Source organism: Pipistrellus kuhlii, unplaced genomic scaffold (genome assembly GCF_014108245.1).
Source record: "Pipistrellus kuhlii isolate mPipKuh1 unplaced genomic scaffold, mPipKuh1.p scaffold_m20_p_42, whole genome shotgun sequence".
NCBI classification, from domain to species: Eukaryota; Metazoa; Chordata; class Mammalia; order Chiroptera; family Vespertilionidae; genus Pipistrellus; species Pipistrellus kuhlii.
In genome coordinates this window covers 3,893,243-3,912,001 of record NW_023425543.1, presented here as the reverse complement: position 1 = coordinate 3,912,001, position 18,759 = coordinate 3,893,243, and the positions used below count along the sequence as shown (strand labels likewise).

At 53.3% G+C, this 18,759-nt stretch overlaps 1 protein-coding gene across 2 annotated transcripts in view; it reads right to left on the bottom strand.

Moving 5' to 3' along the window:
- ABHD2 (abhydrolase domain containing 2, acylglycerol lipase) overlaps window positions 1-18,759 on the bottom strand; it is a 46,325-nt gene that overhangs the window by 1,345 nt on the left and 26,221 nt on the right. For both annotated transcript variants that reach the window (XM_036411830.2, XM_036411829.2), the window contains 7 exons: window positions 13,470-13,645; window positions 11,014-11,181; window positions 8,014-8,197; window positions 6,344-6,436; window positions 5,520-5,630; window positions 4,143-4,212; window positions 1,509-1,593 (listed from right to left, as the gene is read on the bottom strand). In XM_036411830.2, coding sequence (XP_036267723.1) covers window positions 1,509-1,593; window positions 4,143-4,212; window positions 5,520-5,630; window positions 6,344-6,436; window positions 8,014-8,197; window positions 11,014-11,181; window positions 13,470-13,645 — 887 coding nt within the window. The remainder of the gene's footprint in view (window positions 1-1,508; window positions 1,594-4,142; window positions 4,213-5,519; window positions 5,631-6,343; window positions 6,437-8,013; window positions 8,198-11,013; window positions 11,182-13,469; window positions 13,646-18,759) is intronic.

The window sequence follows — 18,759 nt, the reverse complement described above, 5'->3', positions numbered from 1 at the left end:
GTGGGTGGGAGAGGAACCAGGCACTGCAGCTGCTTAAAGCCCCCACATGACTCGCCTGTGCAGCCAAGCACGCCCCAGCTCTGTGCACCGGAGCCCCGGGGACGTCGCCTTAAAATGCAGGCGCTGCTCTGCCGGGCGGTGAGGGCCGCTGAGCTCCAGGCGGGGCCGAGGCTGCTGGGGGGAGGGGTCCTGGGAAGGGCTCCCAGCCCGGCATTTACAGTCATTATTGTGGGAACAAGGCAGCTCAGTGAGCCGACGGCTTCTCACGCCATTTATCTTCTAAGACGGGAACATAAAGCTGCCGGTGGTGCTTCAAACAATCGACAAATTGTTAAAAACCGGGACTGTCCCGTCAAAAGCGGGACGTCCGGCCGCCTTCTTAAAGACGCCCACGCTCGCGGGGCACCTGCTCAGCATGGATGGGTGAGGCTGGTTGCAAGCACAGCCAGCATGGAGCGGGCAGCTCCGGGGCAGCTGTCTTCCCAGGGGGTGCCAGACAGCGCCCCCTGCTGGCTGCCCGGGGTGGGCGACACTTCCTGGGGGGCCCTTTCTTGCCTGATCCCCTGTACCCTGTCCCTGCGCCACTATATTTTTTTTTAATAAAAATACATTTTATTGATTTTTTCACAGAGAGGAAGAGAGAGGGATAAAGAGTGAAAAACATGGATGAGAGAGAATCATGGATCAGCTGCCTACTGCACACCCCCTACTGGGGATGTCCCCGCAACCAAGGCACATGCCCTTGACCGGGATCGAACCCGGGACCCTTCAGTCCGCAGGCCGGTGCTCTATCCACTGAGCCACACCGGCCTCGGCCCTGCGGTCACTATTGCGTACGTTCCTGTGCCACGGCAGCAGAGCTACGGCTGGGTGTAGGGAAGGAGGCACACACGCTGCTTTCTCTGTGTGCTGCCCGCGCGGCTGAGGGGGCGGGTGACAGGAGAGAGACTTTACCCCATCCCGCGCGTGGCACGCACTGCGTGGTGCCCCCGAGCTCTCTGCGGGCGGGCGGGCGTGGGTCCTTGTCTGCCGTAGTGTCTACCCTTCCAGCTTGGGGTCCCGAGAGAAGCAGAGGCGTACCCCTCTCTCTTCCAGGTAACATGTGGTCCTTACAGAGGACATGCAGGGAGACGAGGTCCTAGGAGCGCCAGGGTCCCCGCCCGCCCTCGACCCGTTATCTCTCCTCCCGCTCCCGCTGGCGCTGGCTAACGCTCCCCCCGGCCACAGCCTGCTTTTCCAGCTGCTTATATTTTTATCCTCAAAGCAGACGGAGAGGCTGGCTGTCACGCGAGGTTTTCTTTATTTGTCGTTTGCTTTTCGGGTCGAGGCTGAAGTGCAAATACCGCTTTAAGCCAAACTCGCAGACTCAGGAGCCATACCCCTGAGCCGCTCCTAAGGGACGGTCCTGCCTCCTGCACGGGGTGGCCACGGGAGGGACAGCATGCGAAGGGGACAGAGTGGCCGGCAGTCTGCCGGGGGCATGAGGGAGCGGCGGGAGAGACACTCACCCGAGAGAGATTTTGGAATGCTCAGAAGGCTTTCGTGGACCAAGGGGTCATCGGCCGCATTGACCAGCATGAGGGGCACGTAGATCTGAACCAAGGAGAGAGAGAGAGAGAGAAAATGAAGCGATTGCTCTGATTCTGTGGACGCCACTGATCCATGGGTTCAAGTTCACGCCCGACCTGGTCCCTGCTCGGCGTGCTGGACAGGTGGGTGAGGGGCACCTGGTCCCCGGATGGCCAGCCGCTGCTGTGACTCCGGCCCTGGCAGGCGGGGTGGGGGTGGGGTGGGGATGGGGTGCTCGGACACCCCTGGACCGCCATGCTGGGAGAGCATGCATGCCTGCGTGGGCTAAGCTGGGGTCCCTGGCTTGGCGCTGGGATGGTGCAGGTGGAGACGCCGGAAGCCTGGGTGTGAGGCTGAGCTAGGAGGGGTGGCCGAACTGCATCCCACAAGGCCCTGCTTCACCAACAGGTGCTCCCTGGGGTGGAAAGAGCCATTGTGCAAACACAGAATGAGAGAGAGACCGGTGGTGGTGGTTCAGGCACAAAAACATATGGGGGCGCCTCTAGCCGGTATGGCTCAGTGGATAGAACACCAGCCTGCAAGCTCAAGGGTCCCGGGTCCAATTCCCCGTCAAGGGCACATGCCCAGGTTGTGGGCTTGATCCCCAGTTGGGGGCGGGCAGGAGGCAGCCCATCAATGATTCTGTCTCATCATTGATTTTTTTTATTCTTTTTTTTTATATATATAATTCTTTATTGATTTCAGAGAGGAAGGGTGAAGGAGAGAGAGAGGGGAAGAGAGAGAGAGAGAAAGAGAAAGAGAAAGAGAAACATCAATGATGAAAGAGAATCATTGATCGGCTGCCTCCTGCACGCCCCCTACTGGAGATTGAGCCTGCAACCTGGGCATGGGCCCTTGACCGGAATCGAACCTGGGACCCTTCAGTCTGCAGGCTGACTCTCTATCCACTGAGCCAAGCCAGCTAGGGGCATCATCATTGATGTTTCTATCTCTCCCTTCCTCTCCTTTCCTCTCTGAGATTAATAAGAATTTTTAAGAAATATGGGGGCTATGTTGGCCGCAAACTTAATTTAATACGCATGGAGTTCATTATAGCTGCTCTAACTGCATTAGTATAAACCTAGTCTCTTTGTCAACACACGTATTCCTCCTTGTTTTGGCAGAGAAATATACCTACTGTTTTACTATGATCGGCAGATCATGGCAGGACCTCTTAATTCAGCCCGAGGCAGCACACTAACTAAACCACCAGGGCCAGAGGAGGGGCCAGTCCTGCCCTGCACCAGCGGACAGCACAGGGACTGCACAGGGAAGTCGCAGAGGGACAGGGCGGCAGAGGGACGGGGCGGCAGAGGGACAGGGTCGCAGAGGGACGGGGTCGCAGAGGGACGGGGTGGCAGAGGGACGGGGTGGCAGAGGGACGGGTCACAGAGGGACGGGTCACAGAGGGACGGGGTCGCAGAGGGACGGGGTGGCAGAGGGACGGGGTCGCAGAGGGACGGGGTGGCAGAGGGACGGGGTCGCAGAGGGACGGGGTGGCAGAGGGACGGGGTGGCAGAGGGACGGGTCACAGAGGGACGGGTCACAGAGGGACGGGGTCGCAGAGGGACGGGGTGGCAGAGGGACGGGGTCGCAGAGGGACGGGGTCCCAAAGGGACGGGGTGGCAGAGGGACGGGGTCGCAGAGGGACGGGGTCACAGAGGGGCAGGGTGGCAGAGGGACGGGGTGGCAGAGGGACGGGTGGCAGAGGGACGGGTGGCAGAGGGACGGGGTCGCAGAGGGACGGGGTCACAGAGGGACGGGGTCGCAGAGGGACGGGGTGGCAGAGGGACGGGGTCGCAGAGGGACGGGTGGCAGAGGGACGGGGTGGCAGAGGGACGGGGTTGCAGAGGGACGGGTGGCAGAGGGACGGGGTGGCAGAGGGACGGGTGGCAGAGGGACGGGGTCGCAGAGGGACGGGGCTGCAGAGGGACGGGGTCGCAGAGGGACGGGGTCACAGAGGGACGGGGTGGCAGAGGGACGGGGTCCCAGAGGGACGGGGTGGCAGAGGGACGGGGTGGCAGAGGGACGGGGTCGCAGAGGGACGGGGTGGCAGAGGGATGGGGCGGCAGAGGGACGGGTCACAGAGGGACGGGGTCGCAGAGGGACGGGGCTGCAGAGGGACGGGGTCGCAGAGGGACGGGGTCGCAGAGGGACGGGGCTGCAGAGGGACGGGGTCGCAGAGGGACGAGGTCGCAGAGGGAAGGGGTCGCAGAGGGACGGGTCACAGAGGGACGGGGTCGCAGAGGGACGGGTCACAGAGGGACGGGGCTGCAGAGGGACGGGGTCGCAGAGGGACGGGGCCGCAGAGGGACGGGGCTGCAGAGGGACGGGGTCGCAGAGGGACGGGGTCGCAGAGGGACGAGGTCGCAGAGGGAAGGGGTCACAGAGGGACGGGGTCGCAGAGGGACGGGGTCACAGAGGGACGGGGCGGCAGAGGGACAGAGTTCAGGTTAATAATTAACCGCGTTAACAGCTGGACGGTCTGAGCCAGGCTCTGGAGGCCAAGCTCCCAGCGGGCGGGTAGGAGGGGCTGCAGGCAGAGGCGGGCGGAGGCCGGGGCCGCCACTCACCCTGTGCAGGTACCGCATGCAGCTCTCCTGCTCGTAGTACTCCTTCAGGGACGTGTAGCCGTGGAACTTCCTGCCGCACACACGGGGAAAGGACAAAACGCGTGTCACCAGATGGGGCTGCCCTCCCGCTCGGCTCCCGTGCTGACCGGCCAGGCACACCGGTGGCGAATGCCTGGCACCAGAGTTAGGGCTCGGAGGCCCGGCTTTGGCGCTGGGTTCCAGTCCTGACCCTTCCGCTCACTGCTGTGGGACCTGAGGCAGAGGGTTCACCCTCTCTGAGCTTCTCCTCTGCAAACGGAGCGAAGGACACGGCCTTCTTAAAGGCGCTGACGTCTCTGACACTGAGGTGTGTCCCAGCCCCGCGACCGGCCCAGAGAAGTCACTCGATCAGTGTCATCGACGGTGACTATTGGCAGATGTTACACCTTCCGAGGCAGCGTAAAGCCACATGTCACCGGGCACGAAGAAACTGAAATCCAGCCGAGACCGGTGTGGCTCAGTGGATAGAGCGTCAGCCTGTGGACTGAAAGGTCCCGGGTTCGATTCCAGTCAAGGGCATGGACCTTGGTTGCGGGCACATCCCCCCAGTGGGGGGGGTGCAGGAGGCAGCTGGTCGATGTTTCTCTCTCATCGATGTTTCTAACTCTCTGTTCCTCTCTGTAAAAAATCAATTGTGTGTATATATATATATATATATATATATACCGTGTTTCCCGAAAATAAGACCTACTTACAGGTTTCCTTCTGAGTGAAATATAAGGCATCCCCCCGAAAATAAGGCCCCCCCCCCCTCAGGCTAAACATGAGAGATTTGGTCCACTGATTCCGAAAGAAATGGAGTCACAAGAAATTCACCAGGAAATTCAGGAATTGGGTTGTTGTGATGACGTTCCAGAAGAGGATGACATGATTGTCATCGAATAAATGAGGCAATTCTTGCTACTGTAGGATTCATAGTGTGTCTGGTTTGTGTTGACAATGACCGTACTACCGTACCGTATACAGGTAATAAATTTCCTTTATGTTCATTTAACAGTATATGTGTACCGTATTCTTCTTCATGGAAAAATAAGACATCCCCTGAAAATAAGACCTGGTGCATCTTTGGGAGCAAAAATTAATATAAGACACTGTCTTATTTTCGGGGAAACAGGGTGTGTATATATATACACACACACACACACACACTCAATCAGTGTCATCGATAGTGACTATTGGCAGATGTTACACCTTCCGAGGCAGCGTAAAGCCACATGTCACCGGGCACGAAGAAACTGAAGATCCCAAGGAATGTACTAGGATTTCTTTACAAGAGCCTTCGCGGCAGAGTGACCCGCTGGCCCGCCCGGCCCCGCTCCCGAGCGCGCGCGGACCCACCTCATCACGTTGTCGTCGATCTGCATCAGGGACGTGGCCATGTGGAGGCGGCTCAGGTCCGAGTCCTCCAGCGCCTGCGGCTTCTTCACGTGGTCTCCGAACAGCGCTTGTCTAGAGGGAGGACGAGGCAAACAGGAGGACACGCGGGTGAGAGACCAGGCGAATCCCACGCACGCTGGGACAGAGAGTTAGAGAGACCTCCATCAGCTGCCTCCTGCACGCCCCCTCCTGGGGATGCGCCCGCAACTAAGAAGACAATCCTAACGAGGAGTCCCGCTCTTATTCCTGAGAGCTCCCGCACGCTGGGCCTGCTCTGACCGGCCAGGGCTGACTGCCTGGGGGCTTCAGAGCAGGAGGGGCCGGGGGAGCACGGAGATCTGACACCACAGGGGGGCACCAGGCATCATCATTGATGTTTCTATCTCTTCCTTCCCCTCTGAGATCAATCTATATATATAAAAGCCTAAACGGCCATCCGGCCAGTAAAATACGACGTGCAATGAGCACCAGGGGGCTCCTGCCCCACTGCTGCTGGGTCAGGCGCCCAAGACCCCAAACACAAAGCGTCCTACGGAGAGAGAGAGAGAGAGAGAGGTTCCTGAGCAGGAACCAGCCGCCCCGGGACGGCCTGGGCTTGGGGGGCTTGGGGAGGAAAGGTGTGGGCGCCGTCCCTCCTCTTGGATTCACCGGGAATGGCGATGGCGGCCAGCAGAGCGCCTGCGTCTCCTCCCGCATCGCGTTCCCCTGAGAACCAGAGGCCTGGCCCTCAGCGACGCCCCAATGCGCCGAGGAAGGCCCGTCCCGCCCGAGGGGAGGGGACGCACCTGTGGGAGAGGATGATCTTCTTCATGTTGTCGGCCATGAGGAAGTTGTAGAAGCGGCGGCACTGGTCCCACTGCATGAAGGTCTCCTGGGCCCTGGAAGAACCGCAGGAGGGGGATGGGGTGCGTGCTGGAGAGGAAACGGGGGGCAGGGGGCAGGGCAGCAGGCTGGGCGGCTCCTGCCACTGACGAGGGCCTGCAGGGAGCGCCTCTCCCTGCGGTGGGAGGGGGCTTTGCTGGCACTCACACTTAGTTTTCTGTTGCCTCTCTTTTTTAAAAAAAATATATTTTATTGATTTTTTTTACAGAGAGGAAGGGAGAGGGATAGAGAGTTAGAAAACATTGATGAGAGAGAATCATGGATGGGCTGCCTCCTGCACAACCTCCACTGGGGATGTGCCCGCAACCAAGGTACATGCCCTCGACCGGAATCGAAACCGGGACCTTTCAGTCCGCAGGCTGACGCTCTGATCCACTCAGCCAAAAACGGTTCTCGGCCTAGCTTCTAGTTTTAAAACATCTTTTTGTAAGAAATTACAGCATAGCTGCCCGGCTGGCCTGACTCAGCGATTGAGCATCGATCTATGAACCCGGGGGTCACGGTTCGATTCCCAGTCAGGGCACATGCCCGGGTTGTGGGCTTGATCCAAAGTGTAGGGCGTGCAGGAGGCAGCCCATCCATGATTCTCTCTCATCATTAATGTTCTCTCTCTGTCTTTTCCTCTTTGAAATCAATAAAAATATTTAGTAAATTAAAGTATAGTTGACATGCAACGTTATACGAGATTCAGGTGTACAGCAGTTACCTGACATTTATACACCTTACTGTGCGATGCTGCAATAAGTCAAGTCTGTCACCCTACAGAGCTAATAGGACAGTGCTGACCATATTTCCTGTGCTTGCAGCCTCATGATTACTTGTTTTATTGTTTTTTATGATTCCTTGTTTATAATTGCATGCTGCTACTTATTCCCTCCACCATTTTGCTCATCCCCCGCCCCCCCTCCGCCCCCTTCTCCCCCTTTCTCCTCTGGCAGCACTCAGCTAGCCTCAAATCCAACGCCCTGGTTTGCCAAATGTGCGGACCAGGTGCTCTTGCCACCAGCAGAGGGCGCTGCTGCCGCAAAATGAAAAAAAGGCTGCCTGCCAATTTTGTTCATTGGACAACACAGGCAGAGAAGTCGGTTTTCGGCTCTCCAAAGAAACGTCAATCGCTGTGCTGTTGGTATTTGACTCTGTTGACTAAGGAGTTTGCCGACCACTGAGATCTAGGGTCGTAAGGCCCAGCCGGCAAACTCTGGTTAGCCCACCATCTTCTGTGTCTTTCCTACCCTCCCTCTCATGTCCCCTCTCCCCCGCCGGCGTGCAAAACTCCTGCAGCACAAACAGAGGAAGGCTTTCCGCAGACTCCACAGGGAAATGGCTGCTGGGTGGGAGCTTTGGCTCGCTCAGCTACAGATCTGGCCCGAATACAGCCGCTTGTCCCAGGCGGAAGGGTCTGGCAGGGCCACTCCTGTGTATGACGTGCAAGCAACGGCCCAGAAACCTCTGCTCCGCCTGCCACAGCCTCTCCCGGGGTCCTTGCGAAGCAGCGTGAGGTGCGCAGGGGCCTCTCAGCTAACGGAAGGGCCGAGGGGAGACGGGGGTGTGGGCCTGGGGCGGGGGCGCTCACCTCAGCGCGCTGTACCCCTGGCACACGCTGACGCAGCACAGCACCTTGTCTTGGTTGGCCTGCGTCTCCCCCAGGTATTTGCACACGATGTTGCCGCCCAGGCTGAAGCCCACGACCACCAGCTGGGTCAGGGGGTATGTCCTCTTGATGTAGTTGACCATGGCTCCGAACTCCCAGGTGCAGCCTGCGGGCGGAAAGGTGAGGGCCTGTCATCATGTCAGGCGCGACAAAGACCAGAGAAGATGTGACATGGGGGGGGGGGGGGAGGAAGGGGTTGCTAATCGGATGCCGAGATATTAACAGAGGGAAGTGTGTGTGCAAAGAGAGACAGACAGCCCTTAACCGGTGTGGCTCAGTGGATAGAGCGTCGGCCTGCGGGCTCAAGGGTCTCAGGTTTGGTTCCTGTCAAGGGCATGGACCTTGATTACGGGCACATCCCCAGTAGGGGGTGTGCAGGAGGCAGCTGATCGGTGTTTCTCTCTCATCGATGTTTCTAGCTCTCTATTCCTCTCCCTTTCTCTCTGTAAAAAATTAAAATATTAAAAAATAAATAAATAAATTGCTATGGAAAAGGATGACATGGAGTCGGACATGCTGACATGGAACCACTCTGTGCCATCTCACTGAGGGGCAAAAACAAGGGCAAAGGAGGACTGGCACCATCTCATGCATGTACTTGGGCTCTCCAGAGATTATATGTGCACACGCATCTGGTCGAATAATCGCTGAAAAGTGGTAGCAGTCATTAATTTTCTGGGGGGGAGGTGGCAGACTACAGTGGGACAGGACATAGTTTTACTACTGTCCTCGGACTACTGCACTGGCTATTAAAAAATAAATACCAAAATTATTTTAAAATAAATTTTTATTTTATTATTATTTTTAAAATATATTTTATTGATTTTTTTTTTTTAAAGAGAGGAAGAGAAAGAGGAATATAGAGTTAGAAACATCGATGAGAGAGAAACATCCATCAGCTGCCTCCTGCACACCTCCCACCGGGGATGAGCACGCAACCAAGGTACATGCCCTTGACCGGAATCGAACCCGGGACCCTTCAGTCTGCAGGCCGATGCTCTAACCGCTGAGCCACACCGGTTTTGGCTTAACATAAATTTTAAGTTAAAGTTTGCTTTCTCGCCACCTGATTCCTTTCAGCCACATCTTCCTTTCCTCGGATCTGAGACTAATTATTTGAGACCTCGAGCAGCTGTTCGAGGATGGCACTGAGGCGGGTACCAGCCCCAGGTCTGCCACGCTGCTGAGGAGCGATGACAGCTAATTGGCCTGGCACTTTGGGAGGCGCGGTGTAATTAAATGCAAACGGTGTGATCCGGATGGAGGGCCAGCCTGCCTGATGCCGGACAAGCTGCCGGCGTTCTGTAAAGCGCTGCCTCTCTGCCCGGCCAGCGACAGGCAAGGACGTGGTGTCTGCCCAGCGCCAGGCCCGGCCGGCCTTCTGGGGGGGATCTGGATCCTCCCCGGATCTCCGCCCGATGCCAGTCACCAAAGCCGCCGTGTCTGCGGGCCCCTTGCCGGGCTGGGACACTAAGAGCCTGGTTTGTTAATACCGGGAGGGTTTTAATGAGGTCCTGGGTATCTAATCCCTGCGGGATTAGCACCAGTAACGAGCTTTGGTCTCTAATCTTGCTGCAGCTTCTTAAGAGCCGCGATGAAATACGAGATACTAACGTGGCCCGAGCGAGATGAGGGCGACAGGGCCACCTCGGAGGGGCGACCTGCTGGGGACAGGAACGTCCTGTGTTTTCAAGCTCCCCCTACACAAAGGCGAACGTACGGCTGCCGGAAGCCACTATTTTTCTTTTTCTTTTTTAAAAAAAACATATTTTTATTGATTTTTTACAGAGAGGAAGAGAGAGGCATAGAGAGTTAGAAACATCGATGAGAGAGAATCATCGATCAGCTGCCTCCTGCACACCTCCTACTGGGGATGTGCTCGCAACCAAGGTACACGCCCTTGACCGGAATCGAACCTGGGACCTTTCAGTCTGCAGCCGAAGCCGCTATTTCCAATGCCACTTAGCATGACTGAGTAGGTTCCGGTGCACGGACATGGAGACGGGCGGTTCCTTGTGGCTGGAGACTTTGAGTCATGGCTGTGTCCCGCACACCAGGCTGGGGCCTGGCACATGGGTGTGCCACCAATGTTTGCTCGGTAAGAGGGGCGTCTGAATCATGTGGAGTGAGAGCACACCAAGACCGCAGAATGCGACTGCTTTTGAGAAAGGGCCTTTAAGGTGATGAAGTTAAAATGGGGTTGTTAGGGTGGGCCCTCGCCCAATAGGACTGGTGTCTTTTTAAGAAGAGATTAGGCCCTAGCTGGTGTGGCTCAGTGGATAGAGCATCGGCCTGTGGACTGAAGGGTCCAGGGTTCGATTCCAGTCAAAGGCACATATCCGGGTTGTGGGCTTGATCCCCAGTAAGAAGGCAGCCAATCGACGATTCTCTCTCATCACTGATGTTTCTATTTCTCTCTCTCTCTCCCTTCCTCTCTGAAGTCAATAAAAATATATATTTTTAAGTTAATCATGACATTCGGTGCAGAAACAAAAGCTGATTTCCCCTGTGAGCTTCTGTTTCTGCCCCTGTGACATGGGGGTGGTTACAGGGCCTGTCTGTGTGTCCCACCATCTCTCTTTTTTATTTTTATTTTTATTTTTATATTTTATCGATTCTTTACAGAGAGGAAGAGGGTTAGAAACATCGATGAGAGAGAATCATCCATCAGCTGCTTCCTGCACACCCCCTACTGGGAATGTGCCCGCAACCAAGGTCCATGCCCTTGACCGGAATCGAACCTGGGACCCTTCAGTCGGCAGGCCGACGCTCTATCCACTGAGCCACACCGGTGTCGGCTGTCCCACTGTCTCTTGAAGACTGGCACAAATTCTAAACCGAGGAGAGGCAGGCGGGAGTCACAGCGCCCTTGCAGGGGGGACAGGGACCGGGGGACCCCAGGCGGCCGTGCCCCCCGCTTACCGTAGGTGAACATGCGTGGCGAGGTCAGCTCGATGTTGGGCAGGGCGCCCAGGTGGTTGAGCACGGCGCAGCGGTAGCCGTTTTTCTGGGCGTAGTCCACAAAGGTCCGGATGTACTGCTTCTCGCTGTGGTTGGCAATCCCGGGACAGATGACCATGGTGATGTCATCTGAGGGGGGCGGAAGAGATCCCGGGATATCCATAAATAACGAGCATCACAATAAATCAGGACATGGTTACACATACTGGCTTAGAAAACAGCAGGAGGAACTTGAACATGCATCCTTTTTCTCAGTTCTCTGGGAAATAATATCTGTCCCTTCTATCTGGAGCTGCCTCTCACCTTTAAAAAAAAAAAAATAAATAAAATAAAATAAAAAAATATATATATATATTTTTTATTTTTTATTTTATTTTTTTACAGAGAGTAAGGGAGAGGGATAGAGAGTTAGAAACGTCGATGAGAGAGAAACATCGACCAGCTGCCTCCTGCACCCCCCGACTAGGGATGTGTAACTGGGCATGGCGGAGACATAAATATTTGAAAGATCAGCTAGGAGACTTATAAACACGAGGTGAATTCCTTGCCTATCGTTTATTCATTCTTTCCGGGACTGTCTGTTGGGAATCTGCTGTCTGGACTCTGGGGAGTCTTCCATTCTGGCAGACAGATACTCAACAAGCACACAAATAAGTTTAGAGCGTGGCAGGTAACCTCAAGCACAAAACCGGGGAGCCGTGATGGATTTCCTGCGAAAGAAACACTTATTAGGAGCGGGGAGGGGGGGTACTGTGCCTCTGAGGAGGGGGCATCGGAGGTGAGACCTGATGACAAAAGGAGGCAGTCACGTGATAGTCAGGTGACAAGCATTTCAGACAGAGGGAACATAAAGTAACCCCTCATCACTAGCTACTCAGCAGTTTTTTGTTTTTAAAAAATATATATTTTATTGATTTTTTACAGAGAGGAAGGGAGAGAGATAGAGAGTCAGAAACGTTGATGAGAGAGAAACATCAACCAGCTGCCTCCTGCACACCCCCCACCGGGGATGTGCCCGCAACCAAGATACATGCCCTTGACCGGAATCGAACCTGGGACCCTTCAGTCCGCAGACCGACGCTCTACCACTGAGCCAAACCGGTTTCGGCTCAGCAGTTCTTTTACTTTAAGTAACTGAGAGTTAGAGTATGTTTAATCCACCCATAAATTTAAAAATATATATATTTTTATTATTTTCAGAAAGGAAGGGAGAAAGAAAGAGAAACATCCATGATGAGAATCATGGATCGGCTGCCTCCTGCACGCCCCCTACTGGGGATTGAGCTCACAACCTGGGCATGTGCCCTGACCGGGAATCGAACCGTGACCTCCTGGTTCATAGGTTCACGCTCAACCACTGAGCCACGCCTGCCAGGCCACCCATAAACATTGACAGAGCTTTTATAAAACAAAACCGGGTGCCTTGGCACACCACAGAATTCAAAAGACGTGTTCTCTTCCGGTCGGAATGGCATTCAGATGGGGCTGCCATCTAACTCCACTTCCTCTAAGCTTTCATTTGTGAAGCATTTTGTGAGTATTCATGGCGCAGGCTGGACAGAGCACTAGGAATAAGAGGAGTCTTTGAGAAATAGGAATCCCAGCCTCCGGCCAGATATCAATATATAGACCTTAATGTCTCTTTTTGTGCATGGAAACCTAAGAGGGCACCTGAGAGAGCCTTTATCTGCTGCTATGCAACCAACACAACCAGCCTACACTGCATCCCTAAGCTCCAGCTCCCTCATCAGTAACGTAGGGACAATAAGGCACCCACCTGCTGAGGGTTAAATGATATGATAGTACTACAGACCCGGAGCACAAAATTCATGCACTGGGTGTGTGTGTGGGGAGTCCCTCAGCCCGGCCTGTGCCCTTTTGCAGTCCGGGAGCCCACAGGGGAAGTCTGACTGATGGCTTAGGCCCGCCACCACCTCTGTGCTCTCCAGCCATGAGCCTGGCTCCTGCATTGAGCATCTGCCCCCTGGTGGTCAGCGCACATCAGAGTGAGCAGCTTGAGTGGCCTTAGCATATCATTAGCATATTACGCTTTGATTGGTTGAACAGACAATTAGCATTATTAGGCTTTTATTACCTAGGATATATAAAGCACGGCTTCTGCTGCTGTCATCAAGCTAGAGGCCTGGTCCTGGGGAGCCTGGGCTCCGAGCTCTCCCTCATCCCTTTGCATGAAGCTTCTGTCTCTCTCAAGAGGACTGGAAACTGCATTCGACAACGCCTGTGGGCTGTACATGGTGACCGGCCCCAGGCGGACCTAAGCCTTGTCAGGTGCTCCTGTGTGACGTATCTCAGCAGATTTCTTACCGGGCCCTGGATACTGTGCACACTGTGCTCCCTCACTGACTAGTGCTCCTTCTCCGAGGGGTGGCCCAATCATACGACTTATTCTCGCTCACCTCCAACACAATGCTCGGCCATGGGCTCGAAGAGGTCGAAGGTCGAAGTGGCGCCATCGGACATGGTGATGAACTTGCGGTGCCCATACGGGTGTGGTGACCTCACCCTGCCCATCTTCCCGTACAGAGCTGTTTGGATGTGTCCGCTTTTCCCCCAGATCAGTGGCGGGATGTATCTAAGAAAGGAGGAGATGAGAGGTCAGTGGTCTCCCCATTCCTCGAAAAACGCTCTCCAAAACCTTTGTGCAAAAGTCTTTAAAGCTATTTAAGATGTTTCCTGACAAATTCTGTACACTATACATAAATGAGATTTAAAAATATATATATATATATATTATTGATTTTGTACAGAGAGGGAGATAGCGAGTTAGAAACGTCGATGAGAGAGAAACATCGACCAGCTGCCTCTTGCCCATCCCCTACCGGGGATGTGCCCGCAAGCAACGTACATGCCCCTGACCGGAATCGAACCTGGGACCTTTCAGTCCCGCAGACCGACGATCTACCACTGAGCCACACCGGTTTCGACCCTTCCTCCATTTACTAATACATCCTGTATCAGATTAGCTTCAGCAATCAGCCAGGGCATGCTTATCTGGACAGGATTTCAAATTTAGGGTGTTCAGGAATTCAACACAGGTTATTTTCGTAACGTAGAATAAAAAGAAAGCAAGTGATACATTATAAAAAAATGCTACATGACAGGGCAGCCTCATCAAATGAGTGATTGTATATAAAGCAGTAGTAAAGAGCCGACACTCACTAATGCTCACTTTTTTTCTTTAAACATATTTTATTGATTTTTTACAGAGAGGAAGGGAGAGGGATAGAAAGTTAGAAACATCGATGAGAGAGGAACATCGATCAGCTGCCTCCTGCACACCCCCTACTGGGTTTGCCTGCAACCAAGGAACATGCCCGTGACCAGAATCGAACCCAGGACCCTTAAGTCCGCAGGCTGATGGTCTACCCACTGAGCCACACCGGTTTCTGCTAATTCTCACTTCTTCCCCTTCCCCTACACGACTGTAGTGGCTACTCCTTTCGCCAGACCTGCTCTGTTACACTGGGAAGGGCTGCAAACTTTTCTGAGAGCCTGTGAGTGCATTGGGCGTGTGTGTCGGGGGTGGGAGGGCATTGTAGGCCCCTACAGAATGCGCTGGAAGGGCTGAGCAATGTAAATATTTGTTGAACTGTTGAAGGATAAAGGCTGGTCAGCCTACGCAAGGCATGACGCCACCTTAACAAGCAAGCGTCCTTCGTGAAAACTTGGGATTGACTGGTCCTTGGGTAGAGAACTCAAAACCCACAAGCTAATTACTGGGGAAACGGGACACTCCAGGTTGCTTTTAGGAAATGTTTACTACATTTCACAACCACAGGGCAAGAGGATCCCCGTTGACTGAAGTGGCTATTGGTTTCTCTCCTGCAGCAAGAGCGTGATGGCTGGCCAGGGTTTATGTTCTAATATAAACTAGAGTCCTGGCCGAAACCGGGAAACCGGTGTGGCTCAGTGGGTAGAGCATCAGCCTGTGGACTCCAGGGTCCCGGGTTCGATTCCGGTCAGGTGCATGTACCTAGGTTGCGGGCACATCCCCAGCAGTAAATCTGAAAATACGAAGATATATCGACAAAATAATATGCACCCTAACAATGGGAATTCGGCTGTAGCATGACTGGAGTCTGGTTACTGTGTTCTTTCAGTAAATAAAATTCAGTCTGAGATAAAATTGAGGATATGTACGGGCGCGCGTGCATGCATGTGTGTGTGTGTGTGTGTGTGTGTATGTGTGTGTGTGTCTAAACAACTGCCTTGAGATCCCCTGAGACCTCAGTTCAGCGGTGCACAGTGGAAGTTAAACAACCTTTAATTTTATGACAATTACCACCTACTGATCAAACACTGCTTTTTAATTGACATCCCAATAACACACCGGGTTTACAAATTTGAAACTGTGGACAGTATTCACTGTGCTGGGGCTTTTTGGTGTGCTTTTACTGCTTATGTAATGCATCCGCGTACCAAAAAAGTTGCAAAACAAAAAACCAGAATCGGTGCCCGGGCACCTGGTTTAGTTAAGCGAGGAAATACGGGCTCAAACCATGACCAACTTAGAAATGTATAAAAACACACAAGCACTTAAGAGATGCCACTGAAGCCGGAACCAGTTTGAGCGTCGGCCTGCAGACTGAAAGGTCCCGGGTTCGATTCCGGTCAAGGGCATGTACCTTGGTTGCGGGCACATCCCCGGTAGGCGGTGTGCAGGAGGCAGCTGATCGATGTCTCTCTCTCTCATCGATGTTTCTAGCTCTCTATCCCTCTCTCTTCCTCTCTGTAAAAAAATCAATAAAATATATTTTTTTAAAAAGAGATGCCATTGAAAAGGTCCATGGAGGAAATGCTTTACTCTAACTACCTGCTTGGTACAGCTGCCAAGACCCACCTATTCCTGTCCCCACGGGACCAGCGGCCTCCGCCCCCTGCAGGAGTGCAGGCTGCCTGCGGCCGGTTTGGGCTGGCAGAGTGCGGTGGGAGGAATGCGGTCAGATCTGGGCCTGGCCTTTCTCAGGCTGGAGGCCTGGCGGCTTCCGGTACCCCCCGGCCTGGCACCACGCTGACGAGAGGCGGGGACCCACTCCCTGAGGTGATAAGGAATGGGCCTCGGGCAGAGGCCGGCAAACTCATTAGTCAATAGAGCCAAATATCAACTGATGAGAGAGAAACATCGACCAGCTGGCTCCTGCACACCCCCCACCGGGGATGTGCCCGCAACCAAGGTACATGCCCTTGACCGGAATCGAACCCGGGACCTTTCAGTCCGCAGACCGACGCTCTATCCACTGAGCCAAACCAGTTAGGGCTCAATGCTGTTTTTCCTACACTAATTTGCATGTACTTCACGTGTGTGCGTGCACGTGTGTGTGTGTGTATGTGTGTGTGTGTGTGTATGTGTGTGTTTGTTGTTTTTCAGCTATTCTTAGAGTTGAGATCTGGGCTTATTTATCCCTAATTCTCTGAAAGCGGAGGTGATGTTGTCTAGTTTACTAACCGTATGGGGTTCTGTCACAGTGTACTGGGACCAGTGGTTAGTCAATGCTGGTCACTAAGAAAGCAGCTAGACCACAGCACAATGCAGAGGCCAGCCTGCCCTTGTCTTCTGAACCTATTTTTTTTAAAAAAATATTTTATTGATTTTCCACAGAGAGGAAGGGAGAGGGATAGAGAGCTAGAAACACCAATGAGAGAGAGAGAGAGACATCGACCAGCTGCCTCCTGCACACCCCCTACCGGGGATGTGCACGCAACCAAGGTACATGCCCTTGACCGGAATCGAACCTGGGGACCTTTCAGTCCGCAGACCGATGCTCTATCTACTGAGCCACACCGGTTTCGGCCTGACCCTATTTGTAACCGGCACCTGGCTGTGCTAACAGAACTGCCCCTGGGACAGACTCCAAGGGAGAATCTAGACCCCCCTCCCACCATACACACACAAACGCGTTCACATGAGCAAGGACAGATGGTTGCTGGGCTGGTTTAGGGAGAATTTGAAAAAACAAAGGTGACTCATGCTCTTCTTTGCCCTAAATCGGTGAGTGACTAATTCTCCCTGGGGGGACTCGGGTCCCTTGGCTGTAGATCAAACCACGTTATAGTTGGGGAACCCAGACTTAGGTCTCAGAGAGAAAGGCCATTTCTGAGCACTCATCTCCGAGTGGAGGACTGGGCTAGTCAGGGCCCTCATTTAGGCTCTACAATGACTCTGAGCAATGGCATCACACCCATTTTACAGATGAGGAAAACTGAGTCTTGACCTGCCTGGTCTCACAAAGACTGGAATCAAGGTCAGGTCTCTGAGTTCTGTCCAGAGCTTTCTCTTTCTGTGTCATGCTCAAGACGGTTTGTTTGTTTGTTTTTTAAGAAATATATTTTATTGATTTTTTTTTTTTTTTTTTTTTTTTTTTTTTTTACAGAGAGAAAGAGAGGGTGATAGAGAGTTAGAAACATCGAAGAGAGAGAATCATCGATCAGCTGCCTCCTGCACACTCCCTACTGGGGATGTGCCCGCAACCAAGGCACATGCCCTTGACCGGAATCGAACCTGGGACCCCTTAGTCCACAGGCCGACGCTCCATCCACTGAGCCAAACTGGTTTTGGCAATGCTCAAGACGTTTTAACTAGAAGTCAAAATGATGAACACTTTTTTTTTTTTATCCTCACCCAAGGCTATTTTTTCATTGATTTTTAGAGATTGGAAGAGGGAAGTCAGAGAGAAACATCGATGTGAGAGAAACACGTACATTGGTTGCCTCCTGCACATGCCCTGACCAGGAGTGGGCCAGAGGAGGCTGCAACCAAGATACGTGCCCTTTACTGGAATCGAACCCGGGACCCTTCAGTCCACAGGGCAACGCTCTATCCACTGAGCCACACCGGCTAGGGCAGTGGTTGGCAAACTCATTAGTCCACAGAGCCAAATATCAACAGTACAACGATTGGAATGTCTTTGGAGAGCCAAAAATTTTAAACTTAAACTTCTTCTAACGCCACTTCTTCAACATAGACTCGCCCAGGCCGTGGTATTTTGTGGAAGAGCCACACTCCAGGGACCAGAGAGCCGCATGTGGCTCTCGAGCCGCAGTTTGCCGACCACGGGGCTAGGGCAAAATAATGACCATCTTTGTGCCTGTTTTTTTTTTTTCCTGTCTGATCAACTGCTGGAATGTTATATTACATTCTGTTTAGCCAAGTTGATAATTGAACTTGCCAGAACTTCTCTTTGGTGTTATTCATGTACTACATTAAACAAACAAAAAAACTCCAAACACATTTCTTTGATTTTACATGTGTTTGTACAGCTGTAACCAGCTTTTTTGATGTGAGTGAATTTTTTCTGCAGGAGTTCCATCTGGGGTTAATTGATGAGAATACTCACACTTGATTATTCCTCTGATCAGGCCGGAGTGTTAATAAAAATCCCACTGAGCATGTCCCCAAAGAGAACGAGGCCCAGGAGAGGGTCGATGTTTCTCTCTCATTAATGTTTCTAGTCTCTATCCCTCTCCCTTCCTCTCTGTAAAAAATCAATTAAAAAAAATATATATCGATAATTTATTTTTATTTTTTTACAGAGAGGAAGGGAGAGGGACAGAGAGCTAGAAACATTAATGACAGAGAAACATCGACCAGCTGCCTCCTGCACACCCCCACCAGGGATGTGCCCGCAACCGAAGTCCATGCCCTTGACCGGAATCCAACCCAGGACCTTTCAGTCCGCAGGCCGATGC